General features: G+C 37.0%; 1 protein-coding gene across 1 annotated transcript in view; it reads right to left on the bottom strand.

Annotated features, from left to right (window-relative positions):
• Positions 1–19,641, bottom strand: part of LOC120514855 (BMP/retinoic acid-inducible neural-specific protein 3-like) — a 323,313-nt gene that overhangs the window by 146,404 nt on the left and 157,268 nt on the right. Inside the window, exon 5 of the mRNA XM_039735464.1 lies at positions 13,013–13,203. Within this exon, the coding sequence (XP_039591398.1) occupies positions 13,013–13,203 (191 nt within the window). The remainder of the gene's footprint in view (positions 1–13,012; positions 13,204–19,641) is intronic.

The raw sequence follows: 19,641 nt of genomic DNA on the forward strand, positions 1-19,641 counted from the left end.
TTCCTAATATTTCAACCATTTAAGCTATTCTCTTAAATTTACAAAGCAATAATTAATATTAACACTTAAATACAGCAACCCTTATTTTTCAAAAATTGTAGTCTGCTACATTTGGACCACGGGACAGCATGATTGTCCTGGATGAAATATCACATATTACATAAAGCATTACAATTGTTGACTACAATTTAGAAAGAACCATTTTAATACATTTTAATGCCATACATGTCTATTGTGTTAGAGATTATGTTTTAGCTACTGTATATCAAAAGTAAAAATGACATTTTTTTGTTTATTGTTATGCTCAAAGTATATCACAGTACTTCATAATATTCCATTTTATTGCTTTGCACAGAGCAATGGCTGATTTAAAATTAAAGGCATGTATGCTGTCTATTGTTTTTTTAGCAGTTGTTCACCTCTCCAAGGCACATCTTCTTCTAGATATACCAGTCCAACATGTAGGGAAAGTGCAAAATGCATCAGTGAAAACTTGACCAATTCTGTATTTTGTCCAAACTTCACTGTTCTGTTGCTAATTTTAGATGGTATGTAATGGTTGCCTATGTCTTGTCAGATCAAGGGTTAATTTAGAGTATTTCTGTAATTTAAATTCAGTTCAGATTGCATAACTATATTATTTTTCTTTCCTACATGTAAAACCTTACATTTTTATATTAATCTTCAGTTACTATGTGTCAGCCAGAAGCTAAATGCATAGAGAGTTATACTGATGCTTAAGATATATAACCTTGTGTGAATGAGATCTGAGCTTTAAAATAGAAATTACATATTTATGTAAACATATTTACAATTGTGTAAAGGAATTTGTGCAGAATATACAATAGACTCTAACTGTGGACCTCCAGAGCTGCACTCCATTGAGGAGATTGTCGCTTTACATTATATGTCATATATTAACACCAGGTTGTACTACGGTTAAGATTAGGGTTGGGGGTGGGTTATCTGACCCAAGTCAAGTAAACCACATGACAAAAATGTGCAGTCCAATTGGCTGTCCATCAGAGCCCCTGAATCACTTATCTGCGGATGTCTGCAGCTGCACCCATCTCAGAATATGACTTGTAAGAAAGCAGCAGCTCAGAGTTACAAGTGCAAATCAAAGTCTTTGAGAGGTCAGAGTCAAACAACATCTCTCATTACTGGTATTTAACGTACATCTGAAGTAATGAGCTATAATCATGTAAAATGAATCACTGTCTTCAATATTAATTTTACTAAATAAAGTCTTAAATAATTAAGACTTTGACTTCTTATAAAACAGCATTTCAAATTATATGTTTTTTATGGACATAACAAGCACTAGCCTGATGTTTCAGAAGGCACATTGCTGGGAGTAAGATTAATACATTTTTTCTTATTGCTTAGCTTAAGGTATTTTATGAATATACATTTTGATATTCATAAAATGCAGCCTGCTTAACCTTTTTTCATTTTATTATTTTACCGTTCTCAAAAGGCTTATGACAGGCCACTGGAACAGTGAGAGATTGCAAGCCTGATTCACCCTTGCCCAGATTTCAGGTTCTCTGCAATTACCGCACTTAAACTGTCATTTGTACAAAAGCACAAAAACAATTTAGTAACACCCTGGCCAACAGCAAAGTCAATATCAGTTAATAGGGGCAAGTCTGCTGTTTTGCATTGAGCTATGATCCTGGAGCTTTGTTAAAATGAAATATGAACTACCAGAATTTTGATGCTTGTTATTAAAATTGACAAGTGAAGGGAATTAAGGAAAGCAGAGACTCTCCATGTCAAACATGAGAGCCACACGGGACATAAATATTAGTTTACTAAGATGACGAAAGGGGGAAGCAGTGGATTGAGCACCAGAACCAAACATTTGAATTATGCACAAATATTAATGATTCCTTGTGAGTTGTGCTCTGAAAATGAATCCTGTTTATTCATCTGGCCAGGATTTTATAAACAGTGTAAATCTAAAAATATTTCTAGTACTTATTTCCTGTTTGCTTTAACACAGAATTTTCTCTTATACTCGTTAAAAAGGCTGCCTACAGATTCTCTTTCAATTTCTGCACTCAGCCTTAGGATATCGCAAGTAATAAATTTACATTTCATATTTTTTTTGATAATTTTTTAACATAGTTGCTATTGTCCTATGCTGTCTTCTCACTGAGGATTGGTTCAGTAATTAGTGCTGCTGCTTCCTATCCCTCGCTTCATCCCTGTCTGAATAGAGCATGCATTCCCTCCCGTGTTTTTTCTTCCAATACTTCAGTTTTCCTCTCATTTCTCCAAAGATGTGCACAACAATCTAACAATGTGCATGACAAATCAAAATTGATCTTGTGTGGGTGTTTGTGTGAGTGAGCCTTGTAGTGGATTGATACATCGTCTATTACTGGTTCCTTCTGTGTGCCGATTGGAAAGACCCCAGCCTCTCTGTTTTGTGAGTTTGTAAGACAAAGGTAATTTTAGGCGAACCAGGGAATGAAATTAATGAAAGAGAACACCAAAGAATAGTACGATAAACTGGCTAAAGTCAAAACTAGGAAGATGAAATGAGCAGTCCTTAAAACAAAATATGCAAACATAAATCAAAATGAAGCAAAAATTCAGATGATCAAATATCTTTTCTGTATCTGGCTAGTATTTCATTCATTGATTGTTTTCAATTGAAAACTTAGTCAATGATTCCTGTCACCACTCTTAAACAATTACCAGCAGATGACATTTTGTGCCATCATAGATAGAAAATACATGACAGCTACAATGCATTGTTGCCACAACAAAAAACAGCCGCAGCACACAAAATGGCCACAATTCCAACACATACAAAGCACAAAGTGTCAGCGTGAAAACATATAATTGAAATTAAAATTACATTTCATACTAACAAAACAATGTTTAAATCAAAAACAGCATATGAAAATTAATAGTTAATGGTCCAAAATGTTAAATTCATGACACTCTGATCTTGAAATGAATTAAGAGGTTTTTCACTAAGATGCTAAGATTTGCATTGGGTGTGACGAGGATGGATAGGATTAGAAATGAGTACATTAGATGGTCAGCTCAAGTTGGACGGTTGGGAGACAAAGTCAGAGAGGCAAGATTGTGTTGGTTTGGAAATGTGCAGAGGAGAGATGCTGGGTATATTGGGAGAAGGATAGAGCTGTCAGGGAAGAGGAAAAGAGGAAGGCCTAAGCGAAGGTTTATGGATGTGGTGAAAGAGGACATGCAGGCGATAGGTGTAACAGAACAAGATGCAGAGGAGAGAAAGATATGGAAGAAGATGATCTGCTGTGGCAAACCCTAACGGGAGCAGTCGAAATAAGAGGAAGAAGATCTTCTGGTTGATATCTCACATGTTGATTGCCACACATTTATATTGCCTAAATCTATACATAATAATGGCAAAGAGTAACACATATTTGACACAATTAGGAATAGTGGATCAGTAAAGAGTACAAAACACTTTTGACACAAATAAAAAAAAAACCTGTGAATTAGTGTAAGACACTCTAATATGGTATGTTTATAAAAAATGTAATGATTTACTTCATGAGGTAGAAGTACATAATAAACAAGAACAGTTGCGTCAGATATTTGAAATATTGAAATGTGAACTTTAATTGACATGTTTGTTCTCCATTGTGACAGAAACCTATCATTTTTCACCCTCGATAGAGGGCTAGATCCCTAGTAAAAGACCAAAAATCAAAAATAACATCACATTCATAATAACTGACCTTGAAATAGTCAAAAATGACGCCACACATGCTTATGCTTGAAATTTGTAAGCTTCTGAGAGTGGCTCTTAAAGGGATGGGACCACTAGTAAATAATTAAGATATCAAAAATGTTCATATTCATAATCAGCAAACTGGAAGTAACATAAAATGACACTCTGCATGCCTCTGCAACCAATCCCCATTCTTTTCAAGGTTCTGTGAAGAAGGAGTAACTTTGACCTCTCATATCTCATTAGGGGGCGAACCCCTGGGGTTAGTTCGCTTGATGTGGCCTGCACGACTTCAAATTCTTCTGATCATTTTTGCTGAAGACACATATTGCTTTACTTTTTATCATAAAAGTTATATTCCCCTTATATAATATGGTCCAAAAATAGCCTACAAATGAGTTTTTTTTGGTTCAGAGGGCCAGAAATAGGGAGGAATACCAAAAAGCTCAACATCTAGCATAACAACACATCAGAATGAGATGAACGGTATAAAATATGTGAACATTTTTTCATACCAGTTAGTAAGGAGGCATTGGAAAATAAAAAACTGAAGTGATTTCAAAGCATTCATCAGTAATTTTTATGAACACAATAAGAATATTTTCTGTGTGAAGGCATGCAGTTAATGAAAACCTAATTGTTTCAAATGAAAATGTCTTTCATGAGTCTAGTTCTCACTTACACTACATAAATTGTGCTGTTTTTTCTTAATCAAGTAGGATACTTCTAGGTTATCCCCTGATTAATCATACGTCTCCATTCATGCCATTCATCTCTTGACAGTCAGCGTTTGCACCCTTCTCACTCTCTGAATCAGCTGAAGGGTGTGGCCATCTATCACGGAGAAGAGCTATGGAGGATACAGGCCTTAAGATTAATAGGAAAAAGACAGGGGATTTAGGGGATAGGAGCATCATGGGGAAGTTAACCTCCATGGAGAAAAGCTTAAAAAGTTGGAAAAATTCAAATATCTCAGATCAACAATAAAAGAGGATGGAGAGCTAGGTCTACAAATACACCATAGAATGCTTATCTGTTTGGAAAAAATTGGAATAAGTTATTGGTAGTGTTATGTGGCCAAAGAATCAGTGCAAGGGTGATGGGTAACATATTTTAAAATAGTGTTCAGACTAGCATTGTGGTATGGATCAGAAACCTGGGTAGTTAAAAAGGTGCAAGAAAGGAAACTGGATGCTAATGAAATGAGGATGCTGAGATGGATGTGTGAATAACGAAGCTTGATAAGGAAAGGAACGAGATAATCAGATGTACAGATAAAGTTGGGAAATCTCTAAGAAAATACAGGAAGGAAAGTTGAAGTGGTATGGGCATATCATGAGAAGAAAGTTAAAGAATATGGGGAGAAAATAATAGATATGGAGGTGATCGGACAGAGGAGAAGAGGATGAGCAAAGAGAAAGTAGATGGACTGTGAGAAGGGGAATCTAAGTGAGAAAGGAATATCAGGCGAGGTAGTATACAATAAACGAAAGTAAAGGTGACTGGTCCAAAACAGTGAACCCACATAATAGTGGGAAAAGCGTTAGAAAAAGAAGAAGAAGATGCTGGAGTTTAGATACAAGGCAATTGCTAAGTTCCTTTCATATTCAAGAATGGACTTGAGACCATCATAAGCAAATTAGACTATGATTATATCTATCTCTCGTGGCATTTTCTTTACCTGGAGCTTTATAAAGTTTCCTTCAAGAGCACTCTTTAAACATAAATGTAGTGCCACTCCTTTATGGAAGCTGTCTACCCATGTAGGATTTTGGATGGGTCTTTAAGTAATTAGTTGTATACTTTTCCTTTCATACAGAATTTCATTGCCCTCTGTATTGATGTTACTTTGTATATTTTGCAGCATTTACATCTGATCAGTGGGTGTCTTGTATGAAAGAAGTGGCTTTAAGGTTCACTGTGTTTGATAAATTTAAGGACAGGCGTGAAAAAATGTGTTTGTAAATATTTTAAATAATCTAGCAGACATGTGTTGTGTGATTGGGATAGTTTACACTTTTCAGGCAGTACAAAATTTACCATGTGCAAAAGAAATATATGTCCCCATGAGAAAGTAATTCATCTCCTCTGTCAGTCTTTATTAAGTACATGTACAGTAAGATATGCTCCAAAAACAACACATTGAATTTTAAAATATGGCATGGCTCCCAAAACAGACTGCTAAAGTTTTCACACATGCATTACGTCTCTCATACTACTGAGAAAGAAAACATTTCTTCTCTGTAGGAGGGTTGCCAATCACTCAAACAAGGTGCTGATCCACAAGTTCTTGTCTGCCCTGTAATCCTTTAAGAGGAATATAGTCACTCTATGTATTTACTGACAAGATTATCCATGAAGCCCGCTGTAACATTCCCTCACATTGAGCAAACCAAAGCTTATTAATGATTTTCAGGGTTGATTTACTTCTAGGAAAAATCATTAATGACCAGAATTTACCAATATTTTTTTCTTCCATATAATATGCATCTCATATTGTCCTGTTCTTTATGTAAGCTGTTTCATGGGGCTACCATCAAATAGAAGCAGTCAGCTTTAGCAGTAATAATGCAAAATATATAACACAGACATAGAGACGTGGAAATGGGAAGTCAAGATCACAATGTCAGGAAATTCTGAATACTTCAAAGTTAATGTAAGATTGCCTTTTCTAAACAGGATACAGTGACATTTTATCATTTGTAAGACTAAGCTGACAGCCCTCATCTTCATTTTGACATTCCAAGCTAATGTATGAAACCATAAGCCTGAAGGAAGGGATCTTTCATTAGACCCAGGCAACCAACTCCCAAGCTAAGCTAAGTAGAATCTATCAGATACTCATACGCCCCACAAACAGACAAAAGGGGCAAACAAAGAGTGACCAGATGTTAATCTCTGGTCTGCCCTATGCAGACAGAGTTACGTAATAACATCATCCAGCTGTTGGGTTGGGCAGATATCCTATGGTCACAGGTCATGGACGCTGGAAGTGCACCTTTTCTCCATCCACAAAGACAGAAAAATCAGATAAAGTTGAGTAAGAAGAATTAAACAATCAATGAAGAACAAGAAAGGACCCAGACGGAATTATTTTAACAAGAATATAAGCAAGCAACACGCAAGTCTCATGTAATCGTTTAACAATACACAAAAAGCCTGAATGCTTGTTAATAAGTAAGACACTTTTGAAAAGATTGCTCATCCTAGCTATCAGAGTTAATGGATAAGTTTAGCATTTTTCAAGTCAAAGTGATTTTTCTCAAACATGGTATTATATGCATTTGCCACGCAATATTGTGTTTTAAAGTTAAGTGTTTTCTAAAACTTTTAATAAATATATTCCCTGTCTTGGCATTTTATAATGGAAGCCATGGGGCATGGGGTACCACCAGAAAACAAAAGCTTAAACCTTTCTGGATACTATTATCCAGCAGAGGCTTTTGAGTTAGGGACAATCCCTGCTCAAGTTGCCATTGCCTTTTGCTAGAAATCTGCTGATTCTTTTTGTTTTTCTGTCTTGAAATCTTCCTTTCTTAATCTGATCATTCTGGAGTTCACTGCAATGGGGATCAACAGAGCATCCGGCTGTTATATTTATACTTATTTAGAATGGTTGGGTTGGTTTGTGTTTTGGGGTAGTAGGGTGGATGGTTTTACACTGAGCATTGGGTTTTACCTTATTGTAATTCCTGTTTCCCTTTGTCATGATGTCATTTTTTAACCCGCTTAATCCACACCAGAGTCACAAGGGGAGGTGGTAATGGAGCCTATCCCAGCAAAGATAAGGCACAAGGCAGGAATAAACCCTGGCTAGGGTGCCACTCCACACACACACAAGCCAGTTTAGCACCACCAGTTCTCCTGTCCTGCATGTCTTTAGACAGTGGGAGGAAACTGGAGCACCTGGAGGAAACCCACGCAGACATAGGAGGAACATGCAGACTACATACAAGAACAATAAGTGCTGCCACTACATCGCCATGACACCTACTTTTAATGTGTTTGGTTTGTAATTCAATAAAAATTTTATTACAAAAAAAAGTTTAAGGCCAAGAAAGTTATCAAGCATTGATGCATGTTTTAAGATTACACAAAATTGCAAAATAGCTTAAACATGTAATTTTTTAACAAAGAAGTGCTAGTATTATGAAATTCAGCCAAGATGAGCAGCTGTGTGCACTACCTCAGTGCTTGTCTTCATAGATAACAACCTTTCAACTCAGGATTGTGGTTTAATCTCACAAAACAAACTCACAGTAAGCCTTTCCTGTCATGCGTTCTACAGAATATTGTGTTGATTTAATTCTGTATTTATGTGAAAACTCCTCCTAGTGAAGGCCACTGCTATTGCAGATGCAAACAGAAAACACCTCCTTACCTCAAGAAAAATAATACCAGGAACATGAGATAAAAATGATCATTTCCAGATCCCTTTGTTGTCACAAAAATGCATTGGAAACATGGAAGACATGTTTTGTTATATTGAAACTTGCTGCTTCATAGTGGACATATTCAATGTTTTTACATTTTTTTTTACAGGCAGTACCCCAAATGCCCCATGGCATCCATTAAAAAATGCCAGGGGCAATGTATTTTTTTTTAATTTACAGGAAACTTTAAAACACAATTTTGCTTGGCAAATGCATCTAAGCCAGATGCAAAAAATAATTTTCAACTTGAAAAATACCTAACTTATCCTTAAAGATGACTACAGATTCCTTGTGGATGAATTTAAGTTCGCAAATTTGAAACTCTGTAAAATTATTTTGAGACAGAAACAGAGCATTGAGGCACAGCTCAAGAGTCGGAGAAATTTTTCGACCACTATATTTTTGGGATGTGGGATCACGAAACACGTAGCTTCATTCTGCTTATAAGCCCATGATAAAAAATAGACAATTGTAAGTACTGCTCTTGTTACACTTGTGTCTTGAGATATGCTAAAATATAAAACTTACTGTGAATGGTCAACATATGAATGAGGACATCTGAGTGTCATTGTAAGTATTGCTGCAAACAGGTAACAGTAAGGAATAATGTAATTATTTCAATGTTCCGTCTTAGATATCTGTTTTGGCTTTGCAAGTTTAACAGATGAACACCAGCAAGCTCACAATGCTGCTGCTGCTTCTGTGTTTCTCCTAACTGATGGTCTGACGTCAAACTGAGCCTGTGTAGCCAGTAGGGAAATCTGTTCCCTCACCTCTGGAATGGTGTGAGCTGGAGGGGATTTGTGAAAGTCTAAAGGTTTGCCTTAATAACAGCCTGCAAAACAATAAGTCATTATAAATGTATTATCTAGTTGTCAGTTCTGAAATGAGACAGATGAGAAGTTGTTTTCTCTGAGACTGAAATTGGAGGAATAGGAAAACAGAGGATCCAAAATGCAAAATAAGACGCCTTCATTTTGTGCTTGTTTTTGTTTCCTCATGCATGTTTAAAGATGTATTATTTCTGTAAATCCTTTTAAAAAATTGTGTATCAGTTTCTTGTCAAGATGTGTCTAAAAGGTGAAACAGTTCACAATTGAATAAATGAAAAAAATTCACAAATCCCTAAAACTGACACCCTTGGTGCCTCTGACTTGGACAAAGTGAATATTTCAGGCATTGGATGAGAATAAGCTAATGAGATATGGAATGAATTTTGGACAAGACAGTAGATGAGTCACCTTTGGTGACAGTGAGGGACTTTAATAGCTATGTAAAAAGGGGAGAAAGAAGCCTCCTGTCACTTGATGTACAAGGGTAAGACCTTTCACTTTAAAAATGAAGTATTGCATTGAATTTTCTGATCAGTTCACTTGTTATCTTAAAGCTGGCGTCATGCCCACTCATTCTCTCCATCCGTTCATTTATTCACATGCTGGTCACGGGGGTACCTTATCCAGCTGTGTGTTAACAGATGCTGCAATGTCTGCTACAGGTTCCCAGTAGAGTAAGTGTAAAGTGCCTGCTACATAAAATTTTACATAGAAATAAATATTCAGTTACAGGGAAAGAAAGCATATTGTGATAGGGTGCTGGGCTACAAGGAGGTGCCTAGGATAAAATGGGTATAAAAAGACAAGCCTGTCCTTGAAAAGAAGAAAGCAGACTGGTCACAGGAAATCTCCTGTAAGGGCCTTCTACAGTTATGTGTGCTGGATGTCCTTGAAAGGCAGCAGCATAAATGAGTGCATTGTGGTGAAGAAGGAAGCATTCAATGTTTCACTGGGATTCAGGAAGGTATGTGCAAATACAGTTATAGGTAGAGGCCTGCTGGGAAAGTATTCACCTGAACCACTAGGCAGCAGCACAAGGCAACTATAAGATATAGGTACAGCAATATGACTTGCTATGAGAGAAAAGGATCAGTCCCAGACATGAGGTGTCAGAGTTCAGGGAGACTGGGCCCATCAGAGGGATCTCTGGAGGGGGGTACACCTTCAGGTTTTACTGACATCAGTAATAGTTCAATGGAGCATCCCTTATGTTGCCCCAGGCCAGGACAGAAGGTTTCTATAGAACGTATTTGCCCATTAAACGTGAAATTCAGAGTAGGAGAAAATAGTCAACTGTAATGAGAATGATAGAGACCAGAGCTGTGAGAGAGAGAGAAAAGGGAGAATAAGGGAACGTTTTTGGGTGCACATTACTGAGAGGACAAGAGGATGTGGAATGTACAGAAAGAGGCTCCTCTCCAGTGTAATATGGCCCCATCAAGAAATATATTTTATTTCCAGAATTTCATCTATGGGAATGAGAAACAGATATCCCACGATGTTTTTAAAGATGCAGTTATCTGTTATATTCTGATAATTTCAACAGCTAATATTTGAACTTTGAACTAAACCCTCCCCTTGCCAATCATTGCACTATATTAAGCTACGTTTCTAAATTGCAACATAACTTGCACATACCTCCATCAACCAACCTGCTATATATTCACTGAGGCTAAAGCTGATCAAAGCAGCAGTGACAAGAACCGAACCTAGACAAGGGAATAGATATCACAGGAAACCACAAGGAACCGTTATGGACACAGCCACGCTCTGCAGTCCTCTTCAGATATCCTCTCTCTTCATGGATTCAGGTGAAAATCTCTGCTCCTCAGAACACCTAATGTGCCTATTAAGAGAATCCTCTTTCTAGTCTAGTATTTTAAACCATAAGAATAAAGGTTTTCTGTATCTCTGTCATTTCTTGTCAAGGAGGAGAGGAAAGGAGCTCTATACTATTCTTATGATTTACCACTTTGCTGCTTTTATTTGAATTTTTTTTTCTGTCCACTATATCAGTGAACTTTACCTACAATATTTGGTTATAGTAAAATTCACTTCTGTCTAATGTCCCTCTAGAGCACATAAACATTTGGGAAACCATGACAAGCTTAAGTCAATAATGAAATCAGGTAACATTAGGAAATACTGAGCACATTCAGAAGAGTTTAAAAACAGAACAGTTCCTTATCTCATCCTCAACGTGTGGAGAGCATACTGTAGTAGAACAAAATGTGTTGTATCCCTTACATGATTATGATATCTTCTCTGCTGGAAATAGTGCCATACTCTCTGCGAGAAGGTTTCAAAAATCCATATTTATTTTGCTACAGTTGATGCATCAAAATGATGCAGCCACCCACTTATTCTTCTCCACACATTACATTTTAGTTAAGTAGTGGGTTTGGATATTTCTAAAAAATATGCTTCCTAAAAAGCCCTCCAGCTAAATATAAAATTAGAAAAATTAAGTAAAAAGATCATCAACACCTGACTAGTTAAAACAAAAACTTCATACTAAATTAAAGCCTTCAGAAAATGTTAGTTGGGAAAAATGATATCACAGTTAAGTGGCATGGTAACATGATGATGGGTGGTTTTATTCCAGCCTGTATTTCATAATGTGCTTGGAGCACCTCTGTATGCCATCATAACTCAGAACAAAGACTGACAAAACACGAATCCTTATTAAAATCTGTTTTTTTCAAGTACAAACATGTTTTTAAAGAGAGATCACAAAGTGACAACAGAATGAAAGTAGACCCAAGCTACCCCACTGGGCCTGGCTTTATAGGTTCAGGTCTCTCTGTTACATGGCAAGACTTGCCCACTCACCCACCATCCACCAAAGCACTACTTCCAGTACTTTTCTTCCATTTTAATCTCTGGCAACATTATCTCTCTGCCACTGAATAAATATCCATTGTCACACATGAGTGCATGGAAGGCAGTCATTGGGTTTGACAGAATGTGTGGTTACACCAGACCAGGTGTTGACTGTGCACACTGACACCTTTTCTCCTTCCTCTAAAGATCCACAGGAGAAAAGTCCACCTAACCTCACTTCTGGTTCCAGCTCAGTCCTATCAGCAAATCCCACGCCTGCCCTCTCTTTCGAGTGCAGCCCAAACGACACGTCTCTTCCTGCCTGTTCTCTATTAAAACTCTTGCCCTCTGTATCCCATTTAGTCCCATATTGGACTCAGTCCACGAGTGACTTCTCAATTTGTCTTATATTTGTTTACAACTTGCTCAAACTTTTCTGAAGTATATTGGGTGGATCCCCAAACCTTTTACTGGCTCAGTGTTTTCTTGTTACACCACACATCCAGTTTCTACTCTTTTTGGTGTTGCAGAGGAGGTGCAAACCAGCCCTAAAGAGAATACAATACATAAAAATACTCATACAGTCATCTTCCACAAATAGTTTTTTTGATTTTGGAGTGTCCTAAATTGTGCTCTCTGTCTGCAATTACACAACATCAGCTCCCTTCCTCCTTGAAGATGGAATAAGTAGGTTTTTACTGCAATGCAGAAGAAGGACATGGAATCAGCATCAAGACACTACGATACTCACCACTTCATTGACTAGCATCTCTTCTCATCTTTATTAGCAAGCAGTGGGTCATCCTAACTGCTTTACAAATACAGCTACCAACTTAAAATGATGGCAAAAGAAAAGACAGCTTTTGAAAAGATTTAATATTACCTCAAGTTACTATGGTAGGATAGTCCTAAGCATAAACGTAATGACATATGGTGGGAAGGAAATTAAAAAAGAAGAATTAAAAGAGAAAACATAGCATCAAAAAATGTATAGGATCAAATTAAAAGAACAGCAAGTGCCCAAATGAAAAAGGAAGCAATAGGAGTTTCAGCGTATTTGGATTGAGATACCAAGATCTTTCAGAGTAAAAGACCTTCACTGGTAAGCTGAAACCTCCATATTACCTTGCAATCAGCATGTAACATGGAGCACAGAAACAGTTTGTAAAAAAGAGGAGACAGACATTTACCTTGATGGCTGTGGTGGCTATCTGTAGATGGTGTAATTTTCGAAGGGTACTCTCTCGGTCAATAAAATAAGAGGCGGCCAGTTGATGAAGGGTCTCCAGAGTTGGCGCAGAGCTGTTATCATTAGAGTCTTTTGGGTTGCCTTTCTTGCTTAGTTTTTTCTTGTTTACAAAAATCGTCAAAGATTCTTCCCCTAGGGAGTACAGAAAGATACATATTGAGCCATCAGTTGTCATCAATGTCTCTAAAAAAAGTCTCCTGTTGAAGGCTCCGCCACTCCTGTGCTAGTAGCATTGCTTTGCTAGCCACTTTGCTCACCAGTCTCTTAAATAGAATTAGGTGAAAAATGTTAATTTGGGCACCACAATATTTCATAGGGAGCAAGAGCATAACAGACAAATACTTAGATATTTTAAAGGTTGCCTGACTGTTTTGAGAATGTCAGGAAAGTTCTCTAAGAAATAGGTCCTCAGCCTTTTGTTCCCTAGGACACAAGAAGACCTGGTGATGGTGCTGGTACAGTGGGCCACCATTCCAATGGACACACATTTAAATCTGAACCATCCATCATTCCAATGGACACACATTTAAATTTGAATCATCAGATATTTTTTATTTACAGCTGTCATGATCTTATGTAGACAGTCATATACTCAACCTATTATGTATTCAACAGTATTAAACCTGTCACCATCATCACCATCATTTTCTTTGTTGATCAAATCTACCCTACAAATCTGTTACATCTACTGTCTGTGGTAAGTCTTTAAGTGACACACCAAATAACGTTACTGTCCCTCTAGCATACAGTATGATAAAATATGAGTAAAGGAAGTTGGCATCATTTAGTTATAACCATCTATGTATTCTGCTGTCAGGTTAATGCAGGTCAGGGTCAGAAATTAGGTTATATCACCTGGTGACACAACATGAGTAGGTGATTAAGAATGCCATTTGATGTACTGTATGTGCAGAGATGCTTCCTGCCTTGAGCCTAATGCCAACTGGACATGCTTTGGCCCCCACAGATAGACTTGATGTTATTTTGAAGTAGAAAATTGGATAGGACTGGCAAGCTTTGTTGGACTGAATGACCTGTTCTCATCTACATTTTTTAAATATTCTAATGTTCTAACTCTAAATAGGATTAAGCATGTTTAACACAAGGGTGGGCTCTGTCTGCTGTCTTTTTCTTTGTGCACCAATCACCACACCTCTGTTAAACTGCTGAAGTTTGCTAAGACACCATCCTAATTGGCCTGATCATAGACAGGGATGAAATGCCATATCATAGGGAGGTGGATCAGCTGGCCAAATGGTGAACCCTCAACAATCTAAACTTGAATTCACTAAACAGTATACATAATTGTAGATTTTAGGAGATACTCCTCAATTTCTACACCCCTACTTATAAATGATGTCACTGTCAGCGGGGTAGAATGTTTTACATTTCTTGGCACAACTATTACTCACAGTTTGAACTGGAGTGAAAACATAACAGCTCTAGTCAAAAAAGCCCCGCATCAAAAGTTATTTTCCTGTGAACATAAAAAGTTTAACTTGTCTCAGTAAGTGCTGGTACAGTTTTATAGAGCTGTCATTGAAAGCAGCCTCTCTTTCTCCATAAACAGTCTGGTATGGCAATGCATCTGATCATTTGAAGCATAAACTGCAGCATGTTATTCAGATAGCAATAACAGCTGTATGGGTCAGGAAAGACACCAGAAATATACAGTAAGAAAAGACTACAAGCATCCAGGCAACCATCTCTTTCAGTTATTACCATTAAGGAAATGTTACTGGTCATTAAAGGCAAGAAATTTTAGACATACAAAACAGTTTATTTCTACTGCAGTCATTATGATTAAACACAGTCTCTGATTCATTTAAATCATGTTTTTATTTCTGTTTAAATTACAAGAGTTAATTTGATTTATTACTAGGCAAAAGTGCAATTTTCATTTAACATATTGTTTTATATAATTGTGTTTTGTGCACCACGTTTCACTACTACTGAATATAATCCTGTGATGCTGTCACATAGTGTACATTGTATTGTTCAATTGTATTTATCTTGTTATGTGTATGAATGTAACACCAAAAGAAATTCCTAACATCTATGCTGCCTGGAAATAAACCTGAGGATCAAATGAGTGGAAGGCCTGGTTTAAACAATGGATGAACATATGTAATTTTTTTAAAATAAAAGCAAAGAAAGAGGTGTGAAGGAGGATAGGGATTATCTGTCATCCTGGCCATGATGGATGGTGCCTTACCCAGTTGGGAGGCCCTCATAATGGATGATTCCCATGGATGAATGGACATCCTGGTTGGAAACTATTTCCCAGATGAGATATTATAATGGAAAGACAGGAGGAGACTGCCACCTGGGGCCATGTGCTCCACCAACATGATGGGTGGCAGCATCCCACTGGTAAATCTCCCATGTGCCCACCAGCATGGGAGTTGTAGTCCCAAATGGTGGCTTGACTGGGCTTCTTAGGAGATGGCCGGAGGTGCAGAGAAGAGAATTTCTTGTTTTAATAATGTTCTGTCTGAAGCAGAAATGCTTCCTGGGTGAAATGTTTTGGCACCAGAAGTAGATAGATAGATAGATAGATAGATAGATAGATAGATAGATAGATAGATAGATAGATAGATAGATAGATAGATAGATAGATAGATAGATAGATAGATAGATAGATAGATAGATAGATAGATAGATAGATAGATAGATAGATAGATAGATAGATAGATAGAACTTTATTTGCCCCCAGGGAGAGATTTGGCTTTTTGAAATAGAAGAAAGAAGCAAAAAGGAAGCCCCTCTGCTTCATCAATGCTAGTAGGAAGCTTGCCTTGGGAGGATTGAAGGTGTGAAAAACAAAAAAGAATTAACATTGTGGAAGTAAGTAAAAAAGTACTTTGTCAAATATTATTGATTTGAATCCAGGAATTGTGTCTGTGAGGATGTGCCTAGGGTTTGGCTTGAGATGCCCCCTGTGGTGAAAGTGGGTTTAGTTTCCTGTCATCTTCTTGTTTAAATATAGTTTTAATGCTTTCTTTATGTGAAGCTAATTTGGGAAATATGATTGACATTTATTTCCCTACATAATCCATAGGTATACACATAACAAAACTATTGTGACAGGATCAAAATTAAAGCTTTGACTTCTCAATCGGCCTACATGTTTTAGCCATCTCTGAACACAATCTGACAGAGTTTGGAGTGGTGCCAGTGTGTGTGTTTGTGCGTGTGAATGTGTGTGAGTGAGAATGTCTGCCTCGAGACACGATCACTCAGTCCAAATGAAACTTGGCACACTTATTAGCATTGCAAAATGCTAGAAGCCATTTGATTCTGAGGAAAAATTGCTTCAGTAGACTTTGCTCTACAGAGATTAAAAAATGGTGTATTTTATGTATATTTTGCTCCAGCTACACCACAACTGGGGAGGGAGAATGATTCTTCCATATCTATATATGAATAAAAAAGTCATTCTTTGAATAAATTCCATATAACAAAATATTAGCCAGCAACAATTAACTGATAAAATTAAAGCATTTTGTGGAGAAATGTATATGTTGGGCATATCAGGTTTTTCTTCTTTTTCTTTTTTTTCCAATGACAAAGCCAGAAACCAAACTTAAGGACAATGGTTTTGATTCTTGTCTGTGTCGTTGCTTATTGCAGATCTGCTATGTGTCCATGTGGGTTTTCCTCACATTCTAAAGACATGTATGATAGTTGATTGGCCCAATAGGAGTTGTAGTAGGTGTTTGAATGAGTTTGCCCTCTAATGGTCATATTTCGGGCCGGTTTCAGAAAAGTGATGGATAAACTAATGATTTAGTCATGGTAGTCTTTACATTCCCAAAAAGTGTGAAAATTAAATTAATTTAATAGAAATGTTTATGTTTTTATTTTAAAGCAATCAAGGTTGTATATACAATTGCTAATGGCCCAGATGGCAATTTTGGGCAGATGGTGTCACAGTGCTCTTAAACCACCATCACCCCTTTAGGTGACCTAAGTAAGTGTCCATAATGATTGGCTTTACTTATTACTCTTTTGCAACCACACTGTTGCTCCTCTCACTACACCCACACTGTCCTTTGATTTACAAATTACTTCCTTCCACTTTCCACCATATAAAATGCAAAGGAGGTAATCCCATGTTTGGCGAGTGTTACAACAGACAACACCTTTCAGTGAGTCCATGACCATTAAAATGGTACTTTAATGCCACCATAAGCAGCCTTCAGCACTTCACAGCCTTTCTTGAGCATTCAGCCTTTTTCTTCATCTCTGGGTTTAGTTTTATTGTGATTTTCACTCTAATACACTGTGAGTCTTGACTACTTACTGGTGTAGCAGATAGGCAGACTTTTGGGTCATAGTTAGTCTCAGGTTTAGATTAGGATTCTTGTGTTTTGAACATTTTTATATGCCTTTCACATAGTTCTCTTGTTTTCGTTGTCCATTCTATTGACATTTCACCTTTTAGTCCTTCCTTGGTCACTGGTCTGTCACCTGTTAAGAATGCTGACATATTCTCCAGCTGTCAGTCCCTTATCACTGTAAGTTGGGTGTAATCTTCCTTAATGATGGAGCATACTACTTATTATACATAGCGCTTTCATAAAATGCACCTATATGGTTAAGTTCTAGTTATCAATTTAATGTTGGTTCAGTAAGAAATGAAAAAGAAATGAAAGCCACCTTCAAGCTGAAAGGTAAAAAGAGGACAGAAGCTCAAGTTTCAACCCAATGACATTCTGCTAACCAAACATTCACATTTGTGGGATATGAGATTAGGCTAAAAAACCCAGAGAAAACAACACATACACCAGGAGGCCATTCAAACTTCACAGAGTCTGTGACGAGGCTGAGACCTCTGGAGCTGAGAGGCAGGGGAGCTGATGAGTAAATCGCGGTATCACCCTGTAAGGAAGAAATTAGTTAAAAAATACTGCAAGTTTCAAAATAGTCTTTACAGTGATGGATATAGATTCACAACAACTTCTTATAAAACATGACCTAAAGGTAAGAAAGGCATTTTGACAGCAATAACTGGTTGTAAGCAAAAAAATGAGCTTTCATGAATTTAGTTTCAGCTCTGGGAATGGCAGAAAGCTGTTGCTGTCAACCATAAAAGAGGCCAATATGTCAAGTTAAAGGACAGGGTACTCTAAGATGTAATGGCTGTCTGCTAAAATTTCACAGCTTTAGTTGCATGATCTGAACTTAGAATTATTAACACTGACTCAGTTGTGCACATGTGGTCAATGTCACATTTACTAAAAGTTATTTTTATGTTCAACACATGCATTTGGTTTAATTTGAATGAACATCTTACTCTTCTCTTCAATGCTATATTAATGCATAAAGATTATTTTTTACAAAGCAGTTTAATAATCATGCTCACATTGATGATTACAGGCCAGTAAGAGTAATACATCTAAGTATAAAACACAACAGTGGATAGGAAAGCTTAGCTGAGTGGCTTAGTGGTCCGCCCTGTCTTGGATCTGAATTTTCTTATTGTCTTCATAATTTTAATGCAAGGTATACCATTTTTTGAGTTATGTATGATAGACAAATAGTTGGCTCCAAATTTATCCTGTGTTTGTGGATGGCTCCTGTAGGGCAGACTGGCACTCCACACAGGATTTTGTTTGTTCTTGTCTATAGGCTTAAGTTGCCCTTAAACCTGTAACTGAAAAAGCTGAGTGGATAATATATGGGTGGGTATTAGACAGAAAATGAATTAGCCAGTATAGATGTGTAAAGAGATAAGCAGCCTGGGTTTAGACATGTGTTGGACTTTAATCGTTAACAAAATCATTAAACCATGCAATATTTTTAACCTTATCTCTCTAATCCTGAGACAAGACAAGACTCTGCAGGAGAAGACTGTGGCCATGAGATTTTTTCAAGTCATGCCCTCCTCACAACCATATTCAAACACACACACGGTACTCTCACCTCTCATTTGGGTGAATGCTTTTGACAGACACAGTTCCTGCACTCTCAGTTCTTATAAATTTTAACATTTTCCTCACTTTAAGTTCCCAATTAAAGAAAATGTATTATGTATTATGGAAAATTTAACAGTTTCCCATTAGAATTGCGTTTGCAAAGTCAATTAACAAATCTCAGAGCCAAACATTCGAAAAAGTTGTTTTATTTAATAGAGAGAAAGAAATGAAATTCAATTAAGGGCAGTTATACGTTGCGTATCAACAGAATCAAATTTCAATGCAGTATTAATGAAAATTTAATTAAAAAAATTGTTTTACTGAAGTTTTACAGTAAAAGTGTATGTAAGTTTAAAAAGTATTTGCGCGCTAATTTCAAAGACAAAGAGAACGAAATCTTATTATGCAACAAATACCGTATATACTCGAGTATAAGCCAAACCCCAATATAAGCCGAAGTAGCTAATTATACCTATAAAAACGGGAAAAACTTATTGACTGGACTAAAAGCCTAAGGTGGGAAATGCAGCAGCTACTGGTAAGTTTCAATAATCAAAATAAATACCAATAAAATTACCATACATTAATTGAGGCATCAGCTCATTAATTGAGCACACAGCCCGGAATGAGTCTCACAGAGGCTGCACAG

This window comes from Polypterus senegalus, chromosome 14 (genome assembly GCF_016835505.1).
Source record: "Polypterus senegalus isolate Bchr_013 chromosome 14, ASM1683550v1, whole genome shotgun sequence".
NCBI classification, from domain to species: domain Eukaryota; kingdom Metazoa; phylum Chordata; class Cladistia; order Polypteriformes; family Polypteridae; genus Polypterus; species Polypterus senegalus.